Source organism: Antechinus flavipes, chromosome 1 (assembly GCF_016432865.1).
Source record: "Antechinus flavipes isolate AdamAnt ecotype Samford, QLD, Australia chromosome 1, AdamAnt_v2, whole genome shotgun sequence".
Classification (NCBI taxonomy): domain Eukaryota; kingdom Metazoa; phylum Chordata; class Mammalia; order Dasyuromorphia; family Dasyuridae; genus Antechinus; species Antechinus flavipes.
Genome location: NC_067398.1, coordinates 677,719,207 through 677,740,022, shown reverse-complemented (window position 1 = coordinate 677,740,022; position 20,816 = coordinate 677,719,207). Strand labels below are relative to the sequence as shown.

General features: G+C 41.6%; 1 protein-coding gene across 1 annotated transcript in view; it reads right to left on the bottom strand.

The window, feature by feature from the left end:
- MISP (mitotic spindle positioning) overlaps positions 1-20,816 on the bottom strand; it is a 33,215-nt gene that overhangs the window by 5,962 nt on the left and 6,437 nt on the right. The window contains exons 2-7 of the mRNA XM_051972443.1: positions 1,330-3,201; positions 1,177-1,278; positions 815-865; positions 714-764; positions 249-662; positions 42-143 (exon numbers count right to left, since the gene is read on the bottom strand). Of these exons, the coding sequence (XP_051828403.1) occupies positions 42-143; positions 249-662; positions 714-764; positions 815-865; positions 1,177-1,278; positions 1,330-3,069 (2,460 nt within the window). The 5' untranslated portion in view covers positions 3,070-3,201. The remainder of the gene's footprint in view (positions 1-41; positions 144-248; positions 663-713; positions 765-814; positions 866-1,176; positions 1,279-1,329; positions 3,202-20,816) is intronic.

Here is a 20,816-nt window from a genome sequence, read left to right as displayed (position 1 = left end):
CTCCAGGTAGAGGTCTGTGACTTCCAGGGCTGCTCCCTGACCTGTTCTTCTCTCCAGATAGAGGTCTGTGACTTCCAGGGCTGCTCCCTGACCTGTTCCTCTCTCCAGGTAGAGGTCTGTGACTTCCAGGGCTGCTCCCTGACCTGCTCCTCACTCTGGGTAAGTGAGGTTTGTGACTTCCAGGGCTTCTCTCTGATTTGTTCCTCTCTCCAGGTAGAGGTTTGTGACTGCCAGGGCTGTTCCCTGACCTGTTCCTCTCTCCAGGTAGAGGTCTGTGACTTCCAGGGCTGCTCCCTGACCTGTTCCTCACTCTGGGACTGGGACCTTAGAGGTTTGGCGTGGATGGTCACCTCTTCTTTAACAGGGATTTTGGGCTGCCAGACACGTTCCTGCTTGGGAGCACTCACCTTCTCTGGCCCAGGGGTGAAGGTAAACTTGAGCTTCATCGGTCGTAGATGGAAGTAGTCCCGAGGCATCACGCCCTGGCTAGCATCCCCTGCAACCCGTTCCTGAGCACCCCATGCCTTTTGAGTGGACTCTTGAGGTGGTGACCTCCATGGCTCCTGCCTTTGAGTGGTGGAGGTTTGTGACTTCCAGGGCTGCTCCCTGACCTGTTCCTCTCTCCAGGTAGAGGTCTGTGACTTCCAGGGCTGCTCCCTGACCTGTTCTTCTCTCCAGATAGAGGTCTGTGACTTCCAGGGCTGCTCCCTGACCTGTTCCTCTCTCCAGGTAGAGGTCTGTGACTTCCAGGGCTGCTCCCTGACCTGTTCTCTCTCCAGGTAGAGGTCTGTGACTTCCAGGGCTGCTCCCTGACCTGTTCCTCTCTCCAGGTAGAGGTCTGTGACTTCCAGGGCTGCTCCCTGACCTGTTCCTCACTCTGGGACTGGGACCTTAGAGGTTTGGCGTGGATGGTCACCTCTTCTTTAACAGGGATTTTGGGCTGCCAGACACGTTCCTGCTTGGGAGCACTCACCTTCTCTGGCCAGGGGTGAAGGTAAACTTGAGCTTCATCGGTCGTAGATGGAAGTAGTCCCGAGGCATCACGCCCTGGCTAGCATCCCCTGCAACCCGTTCCTGAGCACCCCATGCCTTTTGAGTGGACTCTTGAGGTGGTGACCTCCATGGCTCCTGCCTTTGAGTGGTGGAGGTTTGTGACTTCCAGGGCTGCTCCCTGACCTGTTCCTCTCTCCAGGTAGAGGTCTGTGACTTCCAGGGCTGCTCCCTGACCTGTTCTTCTCTCCAGGTAGAGGTCTGTGACTTCCAGGGCTGCTCCCTGACCTGTTCTTCTCTCCAGGTAGAGGTCTGTGACTTCCAGGGCTGCTCCCTGACCTGTTCCTCTCTCCAGGTAGAGGTCTGTGACTTCCAGGGCTGCTCCCTGACCTGTTCCTCACTCTGGGTAAGTGAGGTTTGTGACTTCCAGGGCTTCTCTCTGATTTGTTCCTCTCTCCAGGTAGAGGTTTGTGACTGCCAGGGTTGTTCCCTGACCTGTTCCTCTCTCCAGGATACCTTTTGTGAGCAGGGTGGAGGTGTAGTCACACCTTGCTCCCACCTGGAGCTCATGGTAAGGTGCCCAGAACCCACTGAGGGACCTGGTTTGTAAGAAGAGTAAGATGGGAATTCCTTCTTAGTGCTATGTGGATTCAGGTAAGGCTGGTAGGCCTCCAAGGGAATGCGACTAATCTTCTTTCCTTCCAGGTTGGCTTCTGTTGGATGGGTGTCAGAAGTCAGGCTCAGGATGGAATCCGAGCTCTGGACTCTCCTTATCTTGGGGAATTCCGAGTCTCTGGCCAGCTGGTTTGGTGTGGAAGCTCTACTGCCATCACTGATAAGCTCGGAGAGCCCAGCTTGCTGGCGATGGTCTTCCTCACGCTTTGTGTCCAGGGCTATCTCTCTCTGAAGGTATAAGGATGGCAGCCGCCCCTTATCCTTCCCTTTCTTGGCAGTGGGAGTGGACAGCAGAGGCCGGATCGGGATCTCCACTAGTTCGTCCTGGCTGCCCGATTGCTGCAGGCCCCTCTGCTGACGAAGATCGGCCTCCCGCTCCTGAGCCCGTCGGATCTCTCTCTCAATGGGTGTCTCCTTTGGACCCTCATCACAGGGAACCAGTTCTGGCCCCTCCTCAAAGACCAGGGTCAGGGCATCTTCCACAGAGGACACGGATAAGTGGTCTACAGAGATGCTCTGGGAGCCAGGGGTCAAAGCGCGCAGGCCAGACCTGGCTTCCTCAGCATCGTCCCTGATGGAGACAGTATGGCCGTTGGTCAGGCCGGCCCTCCCGGACCCAGAGGAGCTGATGCTTTGGCCAACATCAGCCTGGATGACTGCAGGCTGCCCGGTCCTTCCCCTCGGCTTCTGCGCTGGCCAGGAGCTCGCGGTCAGCTTCTCCAAATTCATGAACTGCTGCCGGGCAGCCAGGAAGTTAATCTGGTCGGTGTCGATGACACTGTCTGAGTCAGAGACTGAAGTAGAGGACGGGCCCTGGCCGGGATGGAGCCCGTCCAGCTCCTCTTGGGAGCTCCAGCGAGTGGCCACCGTTGTGCTCCTCTTCACCACCTGGCCCCGGATGACCGCCTCTCGCTCCCGCTCAAAGTCCTTCATCTCCTTTGGAAAGGCGTTTTCCCCAGAACCCAGGAGGTACAGCTGCCGTTCCTCCTCCTCTTCCTCTTGAGAGTACAACCTGCCGGGCTGCCGCTCCCCTGGCCAAGCTCGGAGGCTGTAGGTAGGACCCACCTTTACCACCTCTGTTTGGGTCTTTCGCTCCCAGGAAGGAGTGTGTCGCTCGGCGCTATAGTTATCAGTCACGACATGTTGTGTCTTCTTGACCATGTGGGACGTGGGGACAATTTCCTGAGTGACAGTCACCACCCTCAGGGCCGAGGTCTCCTCTGGGTCAAACTGGAAGCTTTGGCCACGAGAATCCATTCCACGCCTGTCCTCGTCCCAGCTCGGGGACATTGGCTCCACTTTAACAACATCAAAGGTGTAATGGCTTTCCAGGTCAGTTGGCAGGTCACTGACCCTGGATGAGTGGGGAATGTTGAAGATGGGGTACCTGGTCACTCGGTCCATCTCGTTAGGAGCTTCTGGGGCTGCTGACTCCTCCCAACCCCCCCGGCCTTTTTCAAGGCTGGCGTCTTCTCTGAGTTCTGGAGCAGGCCCTGGAGTCTCTTCGTCAAGAAGGAATGGACAGCTCTGAGCTCTCTGTGAGAGAAAATATTTGTAGGAATATGACATATGGGGTCACTTATGCTTTTTAAAAACACCCACCTCATTCACAGAACCACAAAATGCCAGAATTACAAGGCACTTGAGAACATGGATGAGCTTGTGTTTTATACTAGACTTAAAAATATCTTAGGACCTAACAGTGGTCCTCAAACTACGGCTGCGGGCCAGATGCTTATCCCCCTCACCCAGGGCTATGAAGTTTCTTTATTTAAAGGCCCACAAAACAAAATTTTTGTTTTTACTATAGTCTGGCCCTCCAACAGTCTGAGGGACAGTGAACTGGCCCCTATTTAAAAAAGTTTGAGGACCCCTGAACTAGAATGTCAGAGCTGGAAGGGTTCTTAGAACCCAGGAGGTCAGAGCTGGGAGGGCCCTTAGAACATAAAGTGCAGAGCAGGAGGGCCTTTAGATCCAAATACTGTCATTTGATCTCAGTGCCAAGGTGGAAAGGTCATATCTATGTTTCCCCATCAGGATTCCTCGCTGTTCATCTCCCCATTCTCACTCTAACCAGGTTCACTCATTATTTATACTACTTCAGTATGTTCTTTGGAACTCCTGCTCATAAGCATCTCTCCATCTTCAGACTTTTCATCCTTCTCTCCTTGCATTTCATTCACACTTTCTCAGTTATATCCTGACAATGACACATCCCGATGGTCTGGCAGCTCTCCCCAATAGTGGCTGCATCTGTGCTTGCCCCAGAGCACCAGAGGGATGGCACTAGGCGTACCTTTGACCCTGCTGCTTCCAAACCATTCTCCACCATCGCTGTTTTAGATCCATTCCATTGTTTTCAAACCTCCTCATTCATTTTTACTGGCCTCCAGAACTAGCAGTTGCCCTTTTTTCTCCAGACAACAAACATCTGCCTCTGTCTAGCTTAGAATGCCTTTCACAATCTGAGCAGGATCTACCTTTTCAGGTTTATCTCTCACATGATCCCTTACTTTTAGGGAGATGTCAGTCAAGTCACATCAACAAGCATTTATTAAGCACCTACTATGTGCCAGGCCCACTGATAAGTACTTCAGATTTAAAAAAAAGGCAAAACATCTGGGGGAAGGGGTGGAGGGAGGGAGGGGAAAAATCGGAACAGAAGTGTACAAGGGATAATGCTGTAAAAAATTATCCTGGCATGGGTTCTGTCAATAAAAAGTTATTTAAAAAAATAAATAATTTTTTAAAAAAGGTAAAAGATAGTTCTTGCTCTTAAGTTTGTTATGCTTCACTTTGCTCCTTGGCCATTATTCTTTCTTTCTTTCTTTTTTTAATAGCTTTTTTTCACATGCAAACACATGCAAAAATACTTTTCAACATTTACCTTTGCAAAACCCTGTATTCCAAATTTTTCTCCAGTCTCCTTCCCTCCCCTAGATAGCAAACAATCCAATATAGGTTAAACATATGCAATCCTTCTCAACATTTCCATATTCATCATGCTACCATCTTGCACAAGAAAAATCAGATCAAAAGGGAAAAAAAATACAAGAAGGGAAAAAAAATACAAGAAAGAAAAAAAAAAAAAAAAAAGCAAACACCACCAAAGGTGAAAATATTATGCTTTGATCACATTCAGTCCCTGCATTCTCTGTGAATGCAGGTGGCTCTCTCCATCCCAAGTTTCACAATTGCCTTGAATCACCTCTTTGTTGAAAAGAGCCAAGTCTATCACAGCTGATCATCACATAATCTTGTACAATGTTCTCTTGGTTCTACTCACTTCATTCAGTATCAGTAAGTCTCTCCAGGCTTTTCTGAAATCAGCCTGATCATCATTTCTTATAGAACAATAACATTCCATTCCATTTATATACCATGACTAATTCAGCCATTCCCCAAATAATGGGCATCCATTCAATTTCTAGTTCCTGGCCATCACAAAAAGGGCTGCTGCAAATAATTTTGCTTATGTGGGTCCTTTTTGATAATCTCTTTGGTATAGAGACTCAATAGAGACACTGCTAGAGCAAAGGGTATGCACAGTTTTATAGCCATATGAGCATAGTTCCAAATTGCTCTCCAGAATGGTTGGATCAGTTCACAATTCCACCAACAATGTATTAGTGTCCTAGATTTCCCACATCCCCTCCAACATTTATCATTATCTTTTCCTGTCATCTTAACCAATCTGAGAGGTGTGAAGTGGTATCTCAGCACTGTCTTAATTTGTATTTCCCTAATCAATAGTAATTTACAGTATTTTTTATATGACTAGAAATGGCTTTAATTTGAAATTAATTGAAATTAATTTGAAATAAATTGAAATTAATCTGAAAATTTTCTGTTTATATGCTTTGACCATTTATCACTTGAAGAATGCCTGGACATATTTCTACTAACTATCTTGCCAATGATCTCCTCTTTGCTCCCAGTTTTCCAGTTATGGAGTCATGTTTAAATGAGATTGTGTCAATGCATTTCTCACTCACCATCCCCATAAATTTCCATAACAAAAAAACTCTTCCAGAGTTGTTCCGGAGCCCCAATCAGAATTCCCTGAGGGCATGCAATTCCATCCCTTTAATACTTGCATCTCTAATACTTAGCACAAAGCACTTAGTAATAATACTTTTTCTTTCATTTATTCAAACTCTTCTTCAATAGTTCTAAAGTTCATCCAATTGTTGTTCATTATATCTTACATTCCCTCTTCCATCTTTCTCCTCCATGCTTTTTCTCAGGTGTCCCCCCATAACTACAATCCTTTCCCTCCTTACCTCCACCTCATAGAATCCCTCACTCCCTACAAAGTTTAACCAGAATCCCTTCCTACAAAAAGTCTAGTTGGAGCCCTCATAGCTAATGTCCTCAGTCTCTGTCTCACATATGACTTTGCATCCGTTTTATTTATGTGTAGCTATGTTCATCTTGTTTTCCCCCAATATAACAAGAGGATGAGGATGGTTTGGGTTTTGCATTTGTATATCCAGTGACCAGCACAGTGCCAGGTGCACATTAATAAATGCTTGTTGATGAAGGAATGAACCTCTGTAACTGGGTAGCAGGATCTCTTCTAGTTCATTCTTCCAACATTTCCAATGAGTCCAACATCTAGCTCATGATGGCAGACCCCATCCCAAGACACCTTTCCCAAAGGATTTCAATATCCGTATTGTTGATCCCTCTGATCCTTCCACTTCTCAATTACTCTTTTGGACTCTGGTGACTTCCTTTCTCCACCCCCACTTCCTGCCACAACCATAGCTTAGAAACCCACAATTCAGTTTCTCTACTCATACTTTATAGCTGATGGAGAAAATAGAAAATCACATTGATCTTATTTATTCCAGATTCATTACTGGGCCCTGATTCGCTTCTACATTTATTACCTTCTTATCTCATTGCAAGGCAACAACAGCAACCATAACAAAAATAATAATAATAATATTAACAGTATTTCTGTAGCACTTGGAAGTTTGAAAGCACTTTATCAACATTATCTCATTTAATCTTTACAACAAGCCTGAGAGATAAATGGTATTAGTATTTTACAAAAGCAGAAACTAAGGCTGAGAAACCTAAATTAACTAATCGATTTGCTTAGAGTTACCCAGCTAGTAAATGTCTGAGGTAGGATTTGAATTTATATTTTCCTGAATCCAAGTCAAGTTGGATTTCACTACGTTAACAGCTGTCTCAACAAGCTTTTATCAATCAAGAAATGATTGTTTCTCTCATGTTAATAACCAATTATTAGTTGAGAATTTTTCCCTTTTTTATTCCTCATTCAGAAATCAGCCCTTAATAACTTATTTAGCCAGCATCTGAAGAAGAGGTTTGATGATGAGATTGGATTTAACATTCATCTTAATCTTGGGGAAGTGCAATAAAAAGAATTCAAAGTAAATTTTGGCCACTTGTGTTCTATGATTCAGGCAAGCTTGGCTGGGAGAACCCTTGTGTAGATTGCCCTAGATTGTCTAGATTGGGGGTAGGCTGGGAGTAAGACTGACATAAAATAAGATTTCCCAACCCCTTATTAGAATAGATCCATCTCTCATGATAATATTCATTCTCTCATGAATTAATAGTCACCCATCAGGAACTCCCACTCTTCCAAGAGCATAGGTAATGAGAAGCTTTCATTATTCATCTTTGATTTACAAGGGAAGGTAAAATGGCCATCCTTTTATTATTTGCTAGCTATAATTAACAAAATGATTTGTTTGTCCAGAAGTTATATCTCTTGAACTTTTTAGACATCACAAATTAAGCAATAAATAGACATTTCTCAAGCTCTTAGAATGTGTCAGGCACTGTGTTAAATGCTGGGGATACAAAAAGAAGCAAAAGACAATCCCTCAAGGAATTTATAATCTAATAAAGGAGACAACATGTAAATAAATATATACAAAGCAAACCTATATCTGGAATAAATAGGAAATAACACAAGATAAATAGGAAAGAATTAAGAGGGATTCCTGTAGAAAGTAAGATTTTGCCTGGGACTTCATGAAGGTCAAGAACCAAGAGTGAAGGCAGGAGAGCATTGGGCATGGAGGACAGCAGAGAGAATTGTCTAGAGCTGAGAAATGAAGTACCTTGTTCATGAACAACCAGGAAAGTAGTGTAACTGGATGTCCAGGGGAGTAAGGTATAAGACTAGAAAGGCAGGAAGGGGCTGGGTTGTAAAGGGCTTTGAATGACAAATAGATCATTTTATATTTGTTCTTGAAGGTAATTAGGAAGCCAGTGGAGTTTACTGAATAGAATGATGATATGATCAAACCTATACTTTAGAAAAATCATTTTTTAGTAGGGAAGCAACAAATTGGGAAAACATTTTTACATCCAAAGGTTCTGATAAAGGCCTCATTTCTAAAATATATAGAGAATTGACTCAAACTTATAAGCATTCAAACCATTCTCCAACTGATAAGTGATTCAAGCTTATGAAGGCAGTTTTCAGATGAAAAAATTGAAACTGTTTCTAGTCATATGAAAAGGTGATCCAAAAATCATTGTTGATTAGAGAAATGCAAATTAGACAACTCTGAGACAGCACTACACACCTTTTAGATCGGCTAAGATGACAGGAAAAGATAATGATAAATGTTGGTGGAACTGTGAAGGGATCCTACCATTCTAGAAAGCAATTTGGAACTATGCCCAAAGGGTTATCAAACTGCACATACCCTTTGATCCAGCAATGTCACTACTGAGCTTATATCCCAAAGAGATCATAAAGAAGGGAAAGGGACCCACATGTGCAAAAATGTTTGTGGCAGCCCTCTCTGTAGTGGCAACAAACTGGAAACCAAGTGGCTGCCCATCAGTTGGAGAATGGCTGAAAAAGTTATGGTACATGAATGTTATGGAATATTATTGTTCTGTAAGAAATTACCAGCAGGATGATTTCAGAGAGACCTGGAGAGACTTGAACTGATGCTGAGGGAAGTGAGCAGGACCAGGACATCATTATACACAACAACAAGAAGACCATACGAGGATCAATTCTGAAGGACTTGGCTTTCTTCAACAATGAGATGATTCACACTAATCCCAACGATCTTGTGATGAAGAGAATTGTAGGAACTGAGTGTGATTCACAACATAGCATTTTTACTGTTTTTATTGTTGTTTGCTTACATTTTATTTTGTTTTGCTTTTTTAAAAAAAACCTGGTTTGATTGGATTTTTCTTGTGCAGCACGATAATTTCATAAATATGTGTGCATATATTGGATTAAACATGTATTTCTACCATGTTTAACATATATTTGACTACTTGGCATCTAGAGGAAGGCGTGGGGGAAGGGGAAACACACAAGGTTTTGCAATGTTGAAGAATTGTCCTCATGTATGTTTTGAAAATTAAACGCTTTAATAAAAAAAAAAAAAAGAAAAATCACTTTAGTGACTGATGGACGATAGATTCGAATGGGGAGAGTGCCTGGCAGGTAGGACTCTCCCCTCATCTCCAGGCTCTTATAATAATTCAGGAGTGAAGTGATGAGGGTCTATATTAGAGGGCTGGTAGTGTTTGAGGGGAGAAGGGAACATATTGAAAAGATGCTACACAGTTTTAAAAGACATGCTGGAGAAAGCCATCTGCACCTAGAAAGGGAACTATGGAGACTGAATGTGAATCAAAACATAGTATTTTTACCTTTTTTTTTTTTTTTTGGTTGTTGTTTGTTTGCTTTTTTTTTTCCTCTTGTGTTTTTTCCCCCCTCTTGATCTGATTTTTCTTGCACAGCATGACAAATATGGAAATATTTAGAATTTCACATGTTTAAGTTATATCAGAATGCTTCCTGTCTAGGGGAAGGGGGAAGAAGAAAAATTTGGAACACAAGGTTTTGCAAAGGTGAATGTTGAAAACTATCTTCGCATGCATTTGGAAAATAAAAGGCTATTTTTAAAAACAGAAAGAGAGAAAGATGCCGCAAAGGTAAAATTAACAGGTCTTGTTAACAGCTTGAATATGGGGAGGTGAGAGATAGTGAGGAGTCCAGAATGACTCATACATTGTGAGTCTGTGGGACTGGGAAGATGGTTTTGTCCTCTATAGTAATATGGATGATAGGAAGGAGGTTGGAGTGGGGAGGGCTTAGAGAAAAAAATGATGAGTTCAGTTTTGAACCTATTAAGTTTGAAATGTCTCCTGGACATCCAGTTCCAGATGTCGGAAAGGCAGCTGGGGTTTTGAGATTGGAGATCAACAAAAAGTGGGACTGGAAAGGTAGATTTAAGCATCACCAGCACAAAGAAGATAATTAAATCCATGGGAGCTATGAGATCATCAAGTAAAGCAGTGTAGAGAAAGGAAAGGAAAGTTTAGGACAGATCCCAGAGGGATACCTCTATTTAAAGGATATGATCTGGAGGAGGATCCAGTAAAAGACACTGAGAAGGAACAGTTGGAGAGGTAGGAGGAGAACCAGGAGAGAGGGGTATCCTGAAAACCTAGAGAGAAGAGAACATTAAGGAAGAGAGAGTGCTCCAAAGTGGCAAAAGTTGCAGAAAGGTAGAGAAGAATGAGGATTGAGAAAAGGCCATTGGATTTGGCAACTAAGAGATCATCAGTAACTTTGGAAAGCAGTTTCAGTGATGATGAGTCAGAAACAAGACTGTAAGGGGATAAGAAGCAAGTGAGAGAAGGGAACATGGAGACTCCTGTTGTAGAGACCTTTTTAAAAAAAAAAAATAACAATAGCTTTTTATTTTTCAAAATACATGCAAAGACAGTTTTCAAATATCCACTCTTGCAAAACTTCATATTCCAAATTTTTCTCCCTCCCTCCCCACTTCTCCCCTAGACAGCAAGTAATCTAACATAAGTTAAACATGCAATTCTTCTAAACATATTTGCACTTTATCATGCTGCACAAGAAAAAGCAGATCAAAAAGGGGAAAAATGAGAAAAAAAAAAGCGAGCAAACAACAAAAAGAGTGAAAATATTTTGTTGTGATCCACATTCAGTCCCCAGTCCTCCCTCCAGATACAGATGGCTCTTTCCATCCCAAATCCATTGGATTTGTCCTTAAATCACCTCATTGTGGAAAAGAGATAAGTTCATCAGAGATGATCATCCATAATCTTGTTGCTGCCATGTACCATGTTCTCTTGGTTCTGTTCACTTCACTTAGCATCAGCTCATACAAGGTTCTCCAGACCTTTCTGAAATATTGAGGTCTTTTCAAGGAATTTAGTCATAAAAGGTAGAAGAGACATATAGGACGATAGTTAGCAGGGATGGAAGAGAGAGTGATCCAAAGTGGCAAAGGCTGCAGAGAGGTAGAGGAGAATGAGGATTGAGAAAAGGCCATTGGATTTGACAACTAAGAGATCATCAGTAACTTTGGAAAGCAGTTTCAGTGATGATGAGGTCAGAAACAAGATTGTAAGGGGATAAGAAGCAAGTGAGAGGAGGGAACATGGAGACTCCTGTTATAGAGACCTTTTAAAAAAAATAATAACAATAGCTTTTTATTTTTCAAAATACATGGATATATTTTTTTTAATTTTAGTCATTTCAGTCATGTCCAATTCTATTTGGGATGTTCTTGGCAAAGATGTTGGAGCGGTTTGCTACTTCCTTCCCAAGTTCATTTTACAGATGAGGAAACTGAGGCAGATGGGGTTAAATGATTTGTCCAGGGTCACCCAGCTAATAAGTATCTAAGGCCAGTTTTGAACTCCGGTCTGCTCAACACCAGGACCAGCACTGTAGGTTCTATGGTGCCCAGGTGGTACTATGGTGGCACAATGGAGAATGAGCTACTAGTTGGGGAGAGATTAAAATTTTGTTAAAGAGTAGGAATGACAGAAGGGGCCATGTCTGTTGGAGAAAAGGGCATGGATTGTAATCACTTGAAAAAGTAGAAGGGTTAGCCATGGTAAGTAGTAAGGCCATTTTATCATGAGAGAAAGAGAGAATAGAAGAAAGTTTGAGGAGATGAGAAAGAGGAGAGAAGAAGAAATTCAGGATAAATAGTCTCAAATTCATTTCAGAGATACGAGGCAGGTTTCTCAGCTGAGAGTCAGAGTCATGGGATGTTTGAGGAGGGATGAAAAGGTCTAGAAGAGCCACTGCTGTGGAGAGTGGGAAAGTAACTTGATAGGGGAGGTAGAGCAGAATTGTCCAACAGTGGTGAGAACCCAGTTGAGGTTATGAACCCAATCAGAACAGTTGTGGGATTATCACTATTTTTATTTAGCACTACATGCATAAAGGTGACATGGGAGTGATCGAAGGCTGAGCATTGGCAAGGCATAATAGGTGTATGATAAGAGGGCTAGGGATTCAAGAGAGAATAACCGCAGAGTTGAATTGGTGCACCAAGGGGTCAAGATGGAAGGAGAGGAGAAAGTCCAGTGCAGAGGAGACAACTTGGAAGAGAATTGAAGGGTCAAGGGATTGGAGCAGATGAAGAGGAGAGTTTTGTAAGAGAAGGCAAAAGGAGAGGTGAGAAGCCAATAGATTGTTATTGGATAGGGGGATTTCAGAATTCTTCAACATGAAGTAATACATTTGTGAATGAGAGCAAGATCAAGGCTATGATCATCTATGTGTCATACACAGAGTCAGAGGAATAGGTCATGGAAAGAAAGTAGAGAAAGCAACTGAGTGCTTAGGGAATTTGAGGAAGAATCAATATGCATTTAGAAGTCCTTTACTATGAAGGTGGGCAGTTAGATGATGCTGGGTCTAGAATCAGGAAGACCTCAGTTCAAATCCAGTCTCAGACAATTATTAGCTGTGTGACCCTGGGCAAATCACTTAACCCTGTTTGCCTCAGTTCCCTAATCTGTAAAATGAACTAGATAAGGAAATGGCAAATCACTGCAGTACTTTTGCAAAGAAAACTCCAAATAGGGTCACAAAGAGTCAGATGCAACAGGAAGTGATTAAACAACAATGTTCCAAAGATACCCATGTCTCCCCAGGCTATAAGTTCCAGATATCCCTGGTATTCTTTTTGTGTCTAAATTCCTTGAAAAGGTTGTCTATACTAGCTCCTTTACTCTCACTCTCTTAATTCTATAAAATCTGGTTTCTGAATTCATCATTTGACTGGTCTCTTTAAGGTTATTAATGATTAATTATTATAATAATTAGTTTTTAATTATTAATTGCCAAATCCAATGGCCTTTTCTCAATCCTCAGTCTTTTTGATTTCTATATAGTCTTAGATACTGTCAATCATCGTTTTTAGTTTCATGTTTTCTTCTCTCTGTATTTTCATATTCCTGCTCTCTCTTGGTTCTCTCCCTACCTCTCTGCCTGCTTCTTCTCACTCTTTCATGCTCCATCTTCATCCAGATTATGCCCATTAACTGTGGCTACTCCACAAGACTCTATCTTGCACCCTCTTCTCATTTCCCTTTATCACTGTTTTGCTTGGTGATCTTATAGATTCAATTATCTTCTCTATGTGGATGATTCTCAGATCTATTTAACCAGATCTAAGCTCTCCTCTTGGGACAGCTAGATAGCACAGTGGAGTCAGGAAGACCTAGTTCAGATGCAACCTCAGACACTTACTAGCTTTGTGACTATGGGTACTTTCTGTCTCGGTTTCCTCAACTGTAAAATAAAAATAATAATAGCATCTATTTACCAGAGTTGTTGTGTATTTGTGAAGTAATATTTTTTATTATAATAGCTCTTTATTTTTTCAAAAAGATATATATATATGATTTAACATATATTTTTAATATGCTTAACATATATTGGATTATTTGCCACCTAAAGGAGGGGGTAAATGGAATGGGTGGGGGGGGGGAATTTGGAACACAAGGTTTTGCAAGAGTCAATGTTGAAAAATTATCCATGCATATGTTTTTAAAATAAAAAGCTTTAATAAAAAAAAAATAGAAAAGCATTGTACTAGTTACTCTAGGGATGTAAAAGTAAAAGAGGTCATTTCAGGATCATTGAAAGGCAATAAGAATGTTTGCCTCATAAAGAAGAAAGAGATGGTTGTTTTCAAGTAAGTGTTAAAGAGCTATCATGTGCATGCAGAACTATGCTTATTTTTCTTAGCCCCTGAGAGCATAACTAGGACCAACAGTAAATATCTGTAGAGACATTAGCTCTGATAAAAACCAGTAGAGATGTTAAGAGTTAAATGTTAGAGCAATATTAAGGAAGAACTCCTTAACAGTTACAGTTTTCCAAATATAAAATGTGTTGTCAGGTCACAGAATCATAGATAAAAGTTTTATATCCACTAGCCCTGAAGTCAGGAGGACCTGAGTTCAAATCTGGCCTCAGACACTTAATTTCCTTGCTGTGTGACCCTGGGCAAGTCACTTAACCCCAATTGCCTCAGCAAAAAAAAAGTCAGAACTTTGTCAAATCTATAAGAATATGAGTCATTCCCCAAGTGGTAAATAATCAATAGATATGAACAGGTAGTTTTGCAATGAAGAAATCAAAACAATTTATAATCATATGAAAAAATGATCAATAGATCAGAGAAATACAATTTCATCCAAGGCCATTTCCAGTCGTCCTGATCTATATCTGGACCCAAAAGGCTCTGGAGAGGAAAGTAAGGAGGTGACCTTCACAGCCTCCCTCACTTAAATCCAATTTACTTGCATGTCAGGGCATCACCTCTCTGATATCATGAACAACAAAGGACAAAAAACAACTATTTGCCAGGTACTGGTATTTCATCTGATCTTCAGAACACACAAGCAGATAGGTGCTATTATCCCCACTTACAGAGGAGAAAATTGAGGCAGATGGAACTTAAGACTTGCCCAGAATCACACAGCTTCCTGACTTCAGGTTCCAAATTATTTTAAGAAGTCATCTGGACTTATATGAACTGATGCTGAGTGAAATGAGCAGAACCAGCAGATCATTATATACGTCAACAATAATACTATATGCTGATCAATTCTGATGGACGTGGCCCTCTTCAGCAATGAGATGAACCAAATCAGTTCCAATAGAGCAGTAATGAACTGAATGAACCAGCTACGCCCAGGGAAAGAACTCTGGGAGATGACTATGAACCACTACATAGAATTCCCAATCTCTCTATTTTTGTCCGCCTGCATTTTTGATTTCCTTCACAGGTTAATTGTACACTATTTCAGATTCTTTTTTTTTTTTTTTTTTTTTCACTATTTCAGATTCTGATTCTTTTTGTACAGCAAAATAACTGTATGGACATGTATACATATATTGCATTTAACTTATACTTTAACATATTTAACATGTATTGGTCATCCTGCCATCTGGGGGAGTGGGGAGGGGGAAGAAGGGGAAAAATTGGAACAAAAGGTTTGGCAATTGTCAATGCTGAAAAATTACCCATGCATATAACTTGTAAATAAAAAGCTATTAAAAAAAAAAAAGAGGTCATCTGTGCACATATTTAATCTATATCAGATTGCTTGTGTCTTGGAGAGGAGGGAAGGGAGAAAAATTTGTAACACAAAGTCTTACAAAAATGAATGTTGAAAACTATTCTTTACATGCATTTGGGAAAATAAAATACTATTGGGGGTCAGGGGGAGAAGGATTTGCAGAAGATGAGATGGAATGAGATCACTTATGCATTTTGAGGAGTTTGCCTTGGCCATCTTAACAAGAGAGTTGGAGTTAAAGGATATGATGGGAGGAAGATACTTGAGTCTTGCAAGTTGGAAAAAGGGGGAGAAAAAGGGAGCTCTCAGCAAATGCCCTCCGTGAAATAGGAGACAAGGATTTCATCTGAAAAGGAAGGAAGGCGACTGCGCTGGGAGGTTTGAGAAGGTCTGAGAAAGATTCTGTGTCTAGTGAGTGGGATCGTGAATCTATTAGGGAGTTATAAAAAGATATCCTTGTTGTGGTGAAGGCCCCATTGAAAGAAACTGAAGATTAATAAGAGTAAATGGTTTCTTCCGGCCTTAAGTCTATGACTCTCAAACAAATCTCACTTCTGAGCTTGAGGTCCACTGTTCCAAATCCTTGAGAGTCATTTCCACTTGAATGGAGACTAGGTACCTCTAAATCAATACATCTAGAATGGAACTCATTATCTCTTCCCCTAAATCCCTTCTGAATTGGTTCTTTCTGAGTGTGGTATTCCGTCAACCTTCCATATAAGTATAACCGTGGGGTTTAACTTTGAATTTTTTCTCTCTCCTTCACCTTTCACACTTACTCTCATCCACCTCAGTAGGGAGCTCCCCAAGGCTGGGGGCTCTCTTTTACCATTCTGTGTATCTTCAGGGCTTTGCACAGTATATGGTAGATGGCAGAAGCTTAATACATGTTTATTCATTCAGTTATTTATTTGTTTGTTTATTCATTCATTTATTTATTTGTAAGAAATTTGGGGTTAAGTGACTTGCCTAGGGTTACACAGCTAACACATATCAAATATCTGAGCCCAGGCTCGAATTAAAGTCCTCCTCATCTCATGGCTGGTGCTCTATTTACTGCACCATCTACCTGTCCCTTAGTAAATATTTATTGACTGAATGACTGACAGTGACCAAGTCTCATTGACTCCATCCCTATAATATAACTTGCACCTGTCCTCCCCTTTCTATTGGCACCATAACCATTCTAGTTGAGGCCCTTTGGACTAACTATTACAATCATTTTCTAACAGGTGTGTCCCTCACTCCAATTCACCTTTTATAATGTTGTCATTATCTTTCTTTCTTTCTTTTTTTTTGCTGAGGCAATTAGGGTTAAGTGATTTGCCCAGGGTTACACAGCCGGGAAGTGTTAAGTGTCTGAGGTCAGATTTGAACTCAGGTGCTCCTGACTTCAGGGCTGGTGCTCTATCCACTGTGCCAACTGCCTGCCCCACTATCTTTCTTTATACATACATTAATTAGTCTCTCACCATCACTCCTCTGCTCAGAAATCTTCAGTGGTTCCCTATTGTACAATTTAAGCAGGGATAAGACATTACTAAGGGGACTCCTAAACAGAGGTTCAGAACGACAGTTTTTACTGGGGGGCCTCCTTGAGAATCATAAGACTCTTTAGTGGCAAGCAACCGCTGCTTCTGTCTCTTCCCTTAGATATATCCCCCTCCCTGCACCACCATGTTCACATTGGATATCCACATTACCATACTGTTGAGCCAGGGTACTATTGGATACTTCCTAGGGACTTCAGAGTTAGATAACATAATCACAGGACCTCAAGGGCTTAGTTGAGTCCATCTTCCTCATTTTTTTTTTTTTTTTTGCATTCTAAATTTTTTCTAGTGTAAAAATCGAGGCAAAATATTAATAGATTTGAGATATAAACTCACAACAATAGTGTTCTTTCTACATCACTAAAAAGATATCTCATATTTGAAAGCATGGAAGCATCTTTCCCCGCCTTGGACTAATGAGAAATATTTTGGCCATTGATGAGTTTCAACTTTAAATCTCTGTTTTTCAATCCATATAAATCACAGAAATTCACACATAGCTTACAACCTGAAACAGTGTAGTAGAATTCTATTGTCCACTATAGTTGGGGGAAATGACAAGATTTTTTGGAAGTTATGGAATTTTTATGTTAACAGGAACCTAAGTGTAGAAGTTTGATTTAATTTTAATCAAATAAACCTTCCTCATTTTTAATAAATGAAAGATCACAAGAGGTTCCAGGGAAGTTAAATGAGTTACCCAGAAAGACAGTAAGAAGCAGAAATGAGATTTCAAACCAGGTCCTCTGAATTCCAAGATTATTGTCCCATAATGCTTTTCCATTAGGCAGGGGCAATCAGACAAGTGCCCAGATAGGGAAGTAACTAAGAATGCAGACATTCTTCATATCCAAAAAAGGATGTGATGAGGTTAAAATACCAGCTGGCATTTACATAAATGCAAAGCATTTCACATGTGACCAAAGCCAAGGTTGGTCTCTTGGATGGCCATCACTGATCTCTCTTCCTCTTCTTCCTCCTTCAAGAGGCTCTGTCCTTGCTGGTGTCCTTCACTGCCCCTGTTTCTATCCTTTGGTGGCTCCTACTAGGTCTTAAACCTTCCCTAATCAGAGGTAAAATATATCTAATGCCTTAAGAATCACTGGTTTGTCTGAATGTTGATGAAAACAACAACCACAATCATTGTAGACAACAACAAAATCTCCTTAAATCCCCAAATTACAGAAGCAAGTTGAGAAAGGTTCAAAGAATTTATGAGAGCCGGGACTAGAATGCAGGTCTCTTGATTTCCAATTCCATTCCTTTTTACCTTGAATGATGGGGCCTTGGGCTAGGAGTATAACATGGAGGAATATAGCTCATGCACTTGGATGACTCTTACCTTGCCTTGACCCTCTTGGGGACATTCTGAGTATGGGAGTGGGTATAATGTTAAAGCCCTACTTTATTTACATACCCATCTGCTACTCCCTCTTCCCCTGCCCCATCCCTCCCAACCCTAGTTTTGTCCAAAACCTAATTATAACACTCCAACTAGATTTTTTTTCTCCAAGTTCTGCACTACTGCTCTCTATACCTATCAAGGATGAAAATGAGCCAAAAAAAGGATACCAGAGGAAAGCTGTTTTCCCCTTCCTCTCTTCTCTCTCCTTCCCCATTTTCCAGATGGAGACAGAAGTCTTGAGCAGGAAGGCAGAGATAAGAATGACTAAAACTAACATCTGTACAGTTATTTGAGTTTTTAAAGTGATTTTTAAGTCTCCTCCCTTTCTCATTCCTTCCCTCCCTCCTTGTATCCGTCTGTCTGTCTGACTCATTCAATCATCACAATTATCTTGGGAGAGAGGGAAGAGGGAACAAGAATTGAAGAGGTGGAATTGGGAAAAGAAATCCTTCTCTGGGTCTCAGTTTACCTCCCAAAGATGAGTGAGCACGGTTGGAAGTCTCTGGTGCCCCAACCCAACTGTCCCTGTCCTCCTATTTTGTCCATCCTCCCAGGAAGGAGCAGGCAGCTTTAGGAAGATGGAAAAACAGATTGACATTGGGAAACTGATTGGTTTAAGAACATGCGATGAGTTGGGCAAAGCTAGAATAGAATCTAGGTCTTTTGATTCCTTTGCTCAACTCACTACATGATCTTAGACAAATCAGTCTCCAGTGTGACTCTGTTTTTCTATCTGACAAATGGAGCCAGTGTCAGAACTCAGTTTCTTTCATTTCCAGCTTACCCAACGCCACATTGATTTCTTTTTTTCAAACCAAGAATAAGACTTGATATTTGTTCCTATTCAAGTCCATTGTACTAGATTTGGCCCATCATCCTAAGTTGTTGAAATTTTTTTTTAGATTCTAAGTCTTCCAATTGTATTAGCCATTCCTTTGATCTCTGCAAATTTGATGCCATCTATACCTGGATATAATCAATTGACAAAAAATGTTGACTAATACATAGCTAGAGACATTCCACTAGAAACATCCTGTGAGGTTCATACTGACCCATTAATAATTTGGGCCAATCAGTGCCACAGTTCTGAATCCATCAAACCATCACCTAGTCGATTTCTAGTCCACATCTTTCCACTTTTACAAGGTTATCACGAGTTTGTCAAATGCCTCAATTAGGTCTACTACATTTTCCTTATCTACCAAAGTAGTAATCAGATTAGAATTATTATTTCCAAATGAGATATCTCTAAAGCACAAGTTTTATTTATTATGTTATATGAGTGTCTGATCATCTCCAACTCCTCATGATTCCATTGGGATTTTCTTGGCAAAGAGTAGAGGGGTTTACCATTTCCTTTTTCAGCTCATTTCACTGATGAGGAAACTAAGGTAGAGTGAAGTGACTTGCCAGGGTCACACAGCAATTAAGTGCCTTAGGACAAATTTGAATTTAGAAAACTGTCTTCCTGACTCCAGATCCAGTGTTCTATGAACTGCTGTTCTATGAACACTTAGCTGCCATTTGCTTACTATGACTTCTTAATGAACCCATAAAAGGTCCTGGTGATTGCCATTAAAAAACAAAAACCAAAAAAAAACCTTTTTCAAATCCCATCATAGGTTTTGGCTCTGAGGAAGCTCTTCTAAAACCTCATGCCGCTTCCCATCAGCCAGGGTCAAGTTTCACAGTGAAAGCCCCTACAGAGAGGGTGCAGTGGAGCAGACAGAGTCCAAGGGGTGAGTAATAAGAGAAAAAAAAACTTTCTGGAAGAATCACCTCATGAATCAGGCTATTAAAACGACAGAATTCCTGAGACTGAGAGAGAATAGTGATGGTGGGGAAACACTGAATGAATGCAGGGCCCATATGCCGGGTACTGTGCTAAGCACTCTATGAATCTTATCTCATTCCATGTTCACAACAAGCCTGGGAGATGCTATCATGATCCCCATTTTGCATCAGGAAACTGGGGGAAAAGTCTAAGTGACTTAGCTGTGATCTCACAGTTAGGAATGAGTATTTGGGAAAGGTCTTCCTTATTCCAGGCTCACTGTGCCCCGCCCCCGCATTACCTATGGTCTCATTCATCCCCTAAAATATCTTGTATTAATTTAATATATATGTGCGATGTATGTGTTAATATGTGTTATGTATGTTATATATAACATATGTATGTCATGTATGTGTTATATAGTACATATTATACTGGATAGAAAGACAGACAGATAGATAGATATGCACACTGTGTTGTCTCCCTCCATTAGGCTGTAAGTTCTTTGAAGGCAGGGACCATTGTACCTCTGACACTTTAGCTCAATGAGGGACACACAGCCACTTAATAAATGCTTGTTGATTGATAGTTTGATGGACAAATATCTGATCTTCAAGGAGGGGGAGCCCACCTCTCAAGGCAAGTCATTCCCCTATGGAAGGACCTAACTTAGAGAATTAAGTCAGAGCTCAGTGGCCCCAAATACTCACTGAAACTGGGCCTGGTAAGTATTTATGGCCCGAGGGCCATATTTCCAATTCCTTATCTCTCCCTTGAAACTGGCCACCATCCAGGAAGCGCCAAAGGTCTTCTGGGAAGCCAGAGCAGGATGCCCACAAATGCCACCGCCCAGGGAAACTTCCCATGGCCATGCCCCCTCCCTCCATCCCCAAGCCAGGACCTTGGAACTAGAGAGCACATGCCAGAGATCCGCCCAGAGGCTTGTCTTGCCACCTCAGTGACCTTGGATCTCTGATTGGGCCCATCAGAATTCATCCTCTCCTGTTTTTCGGGTCCGGGA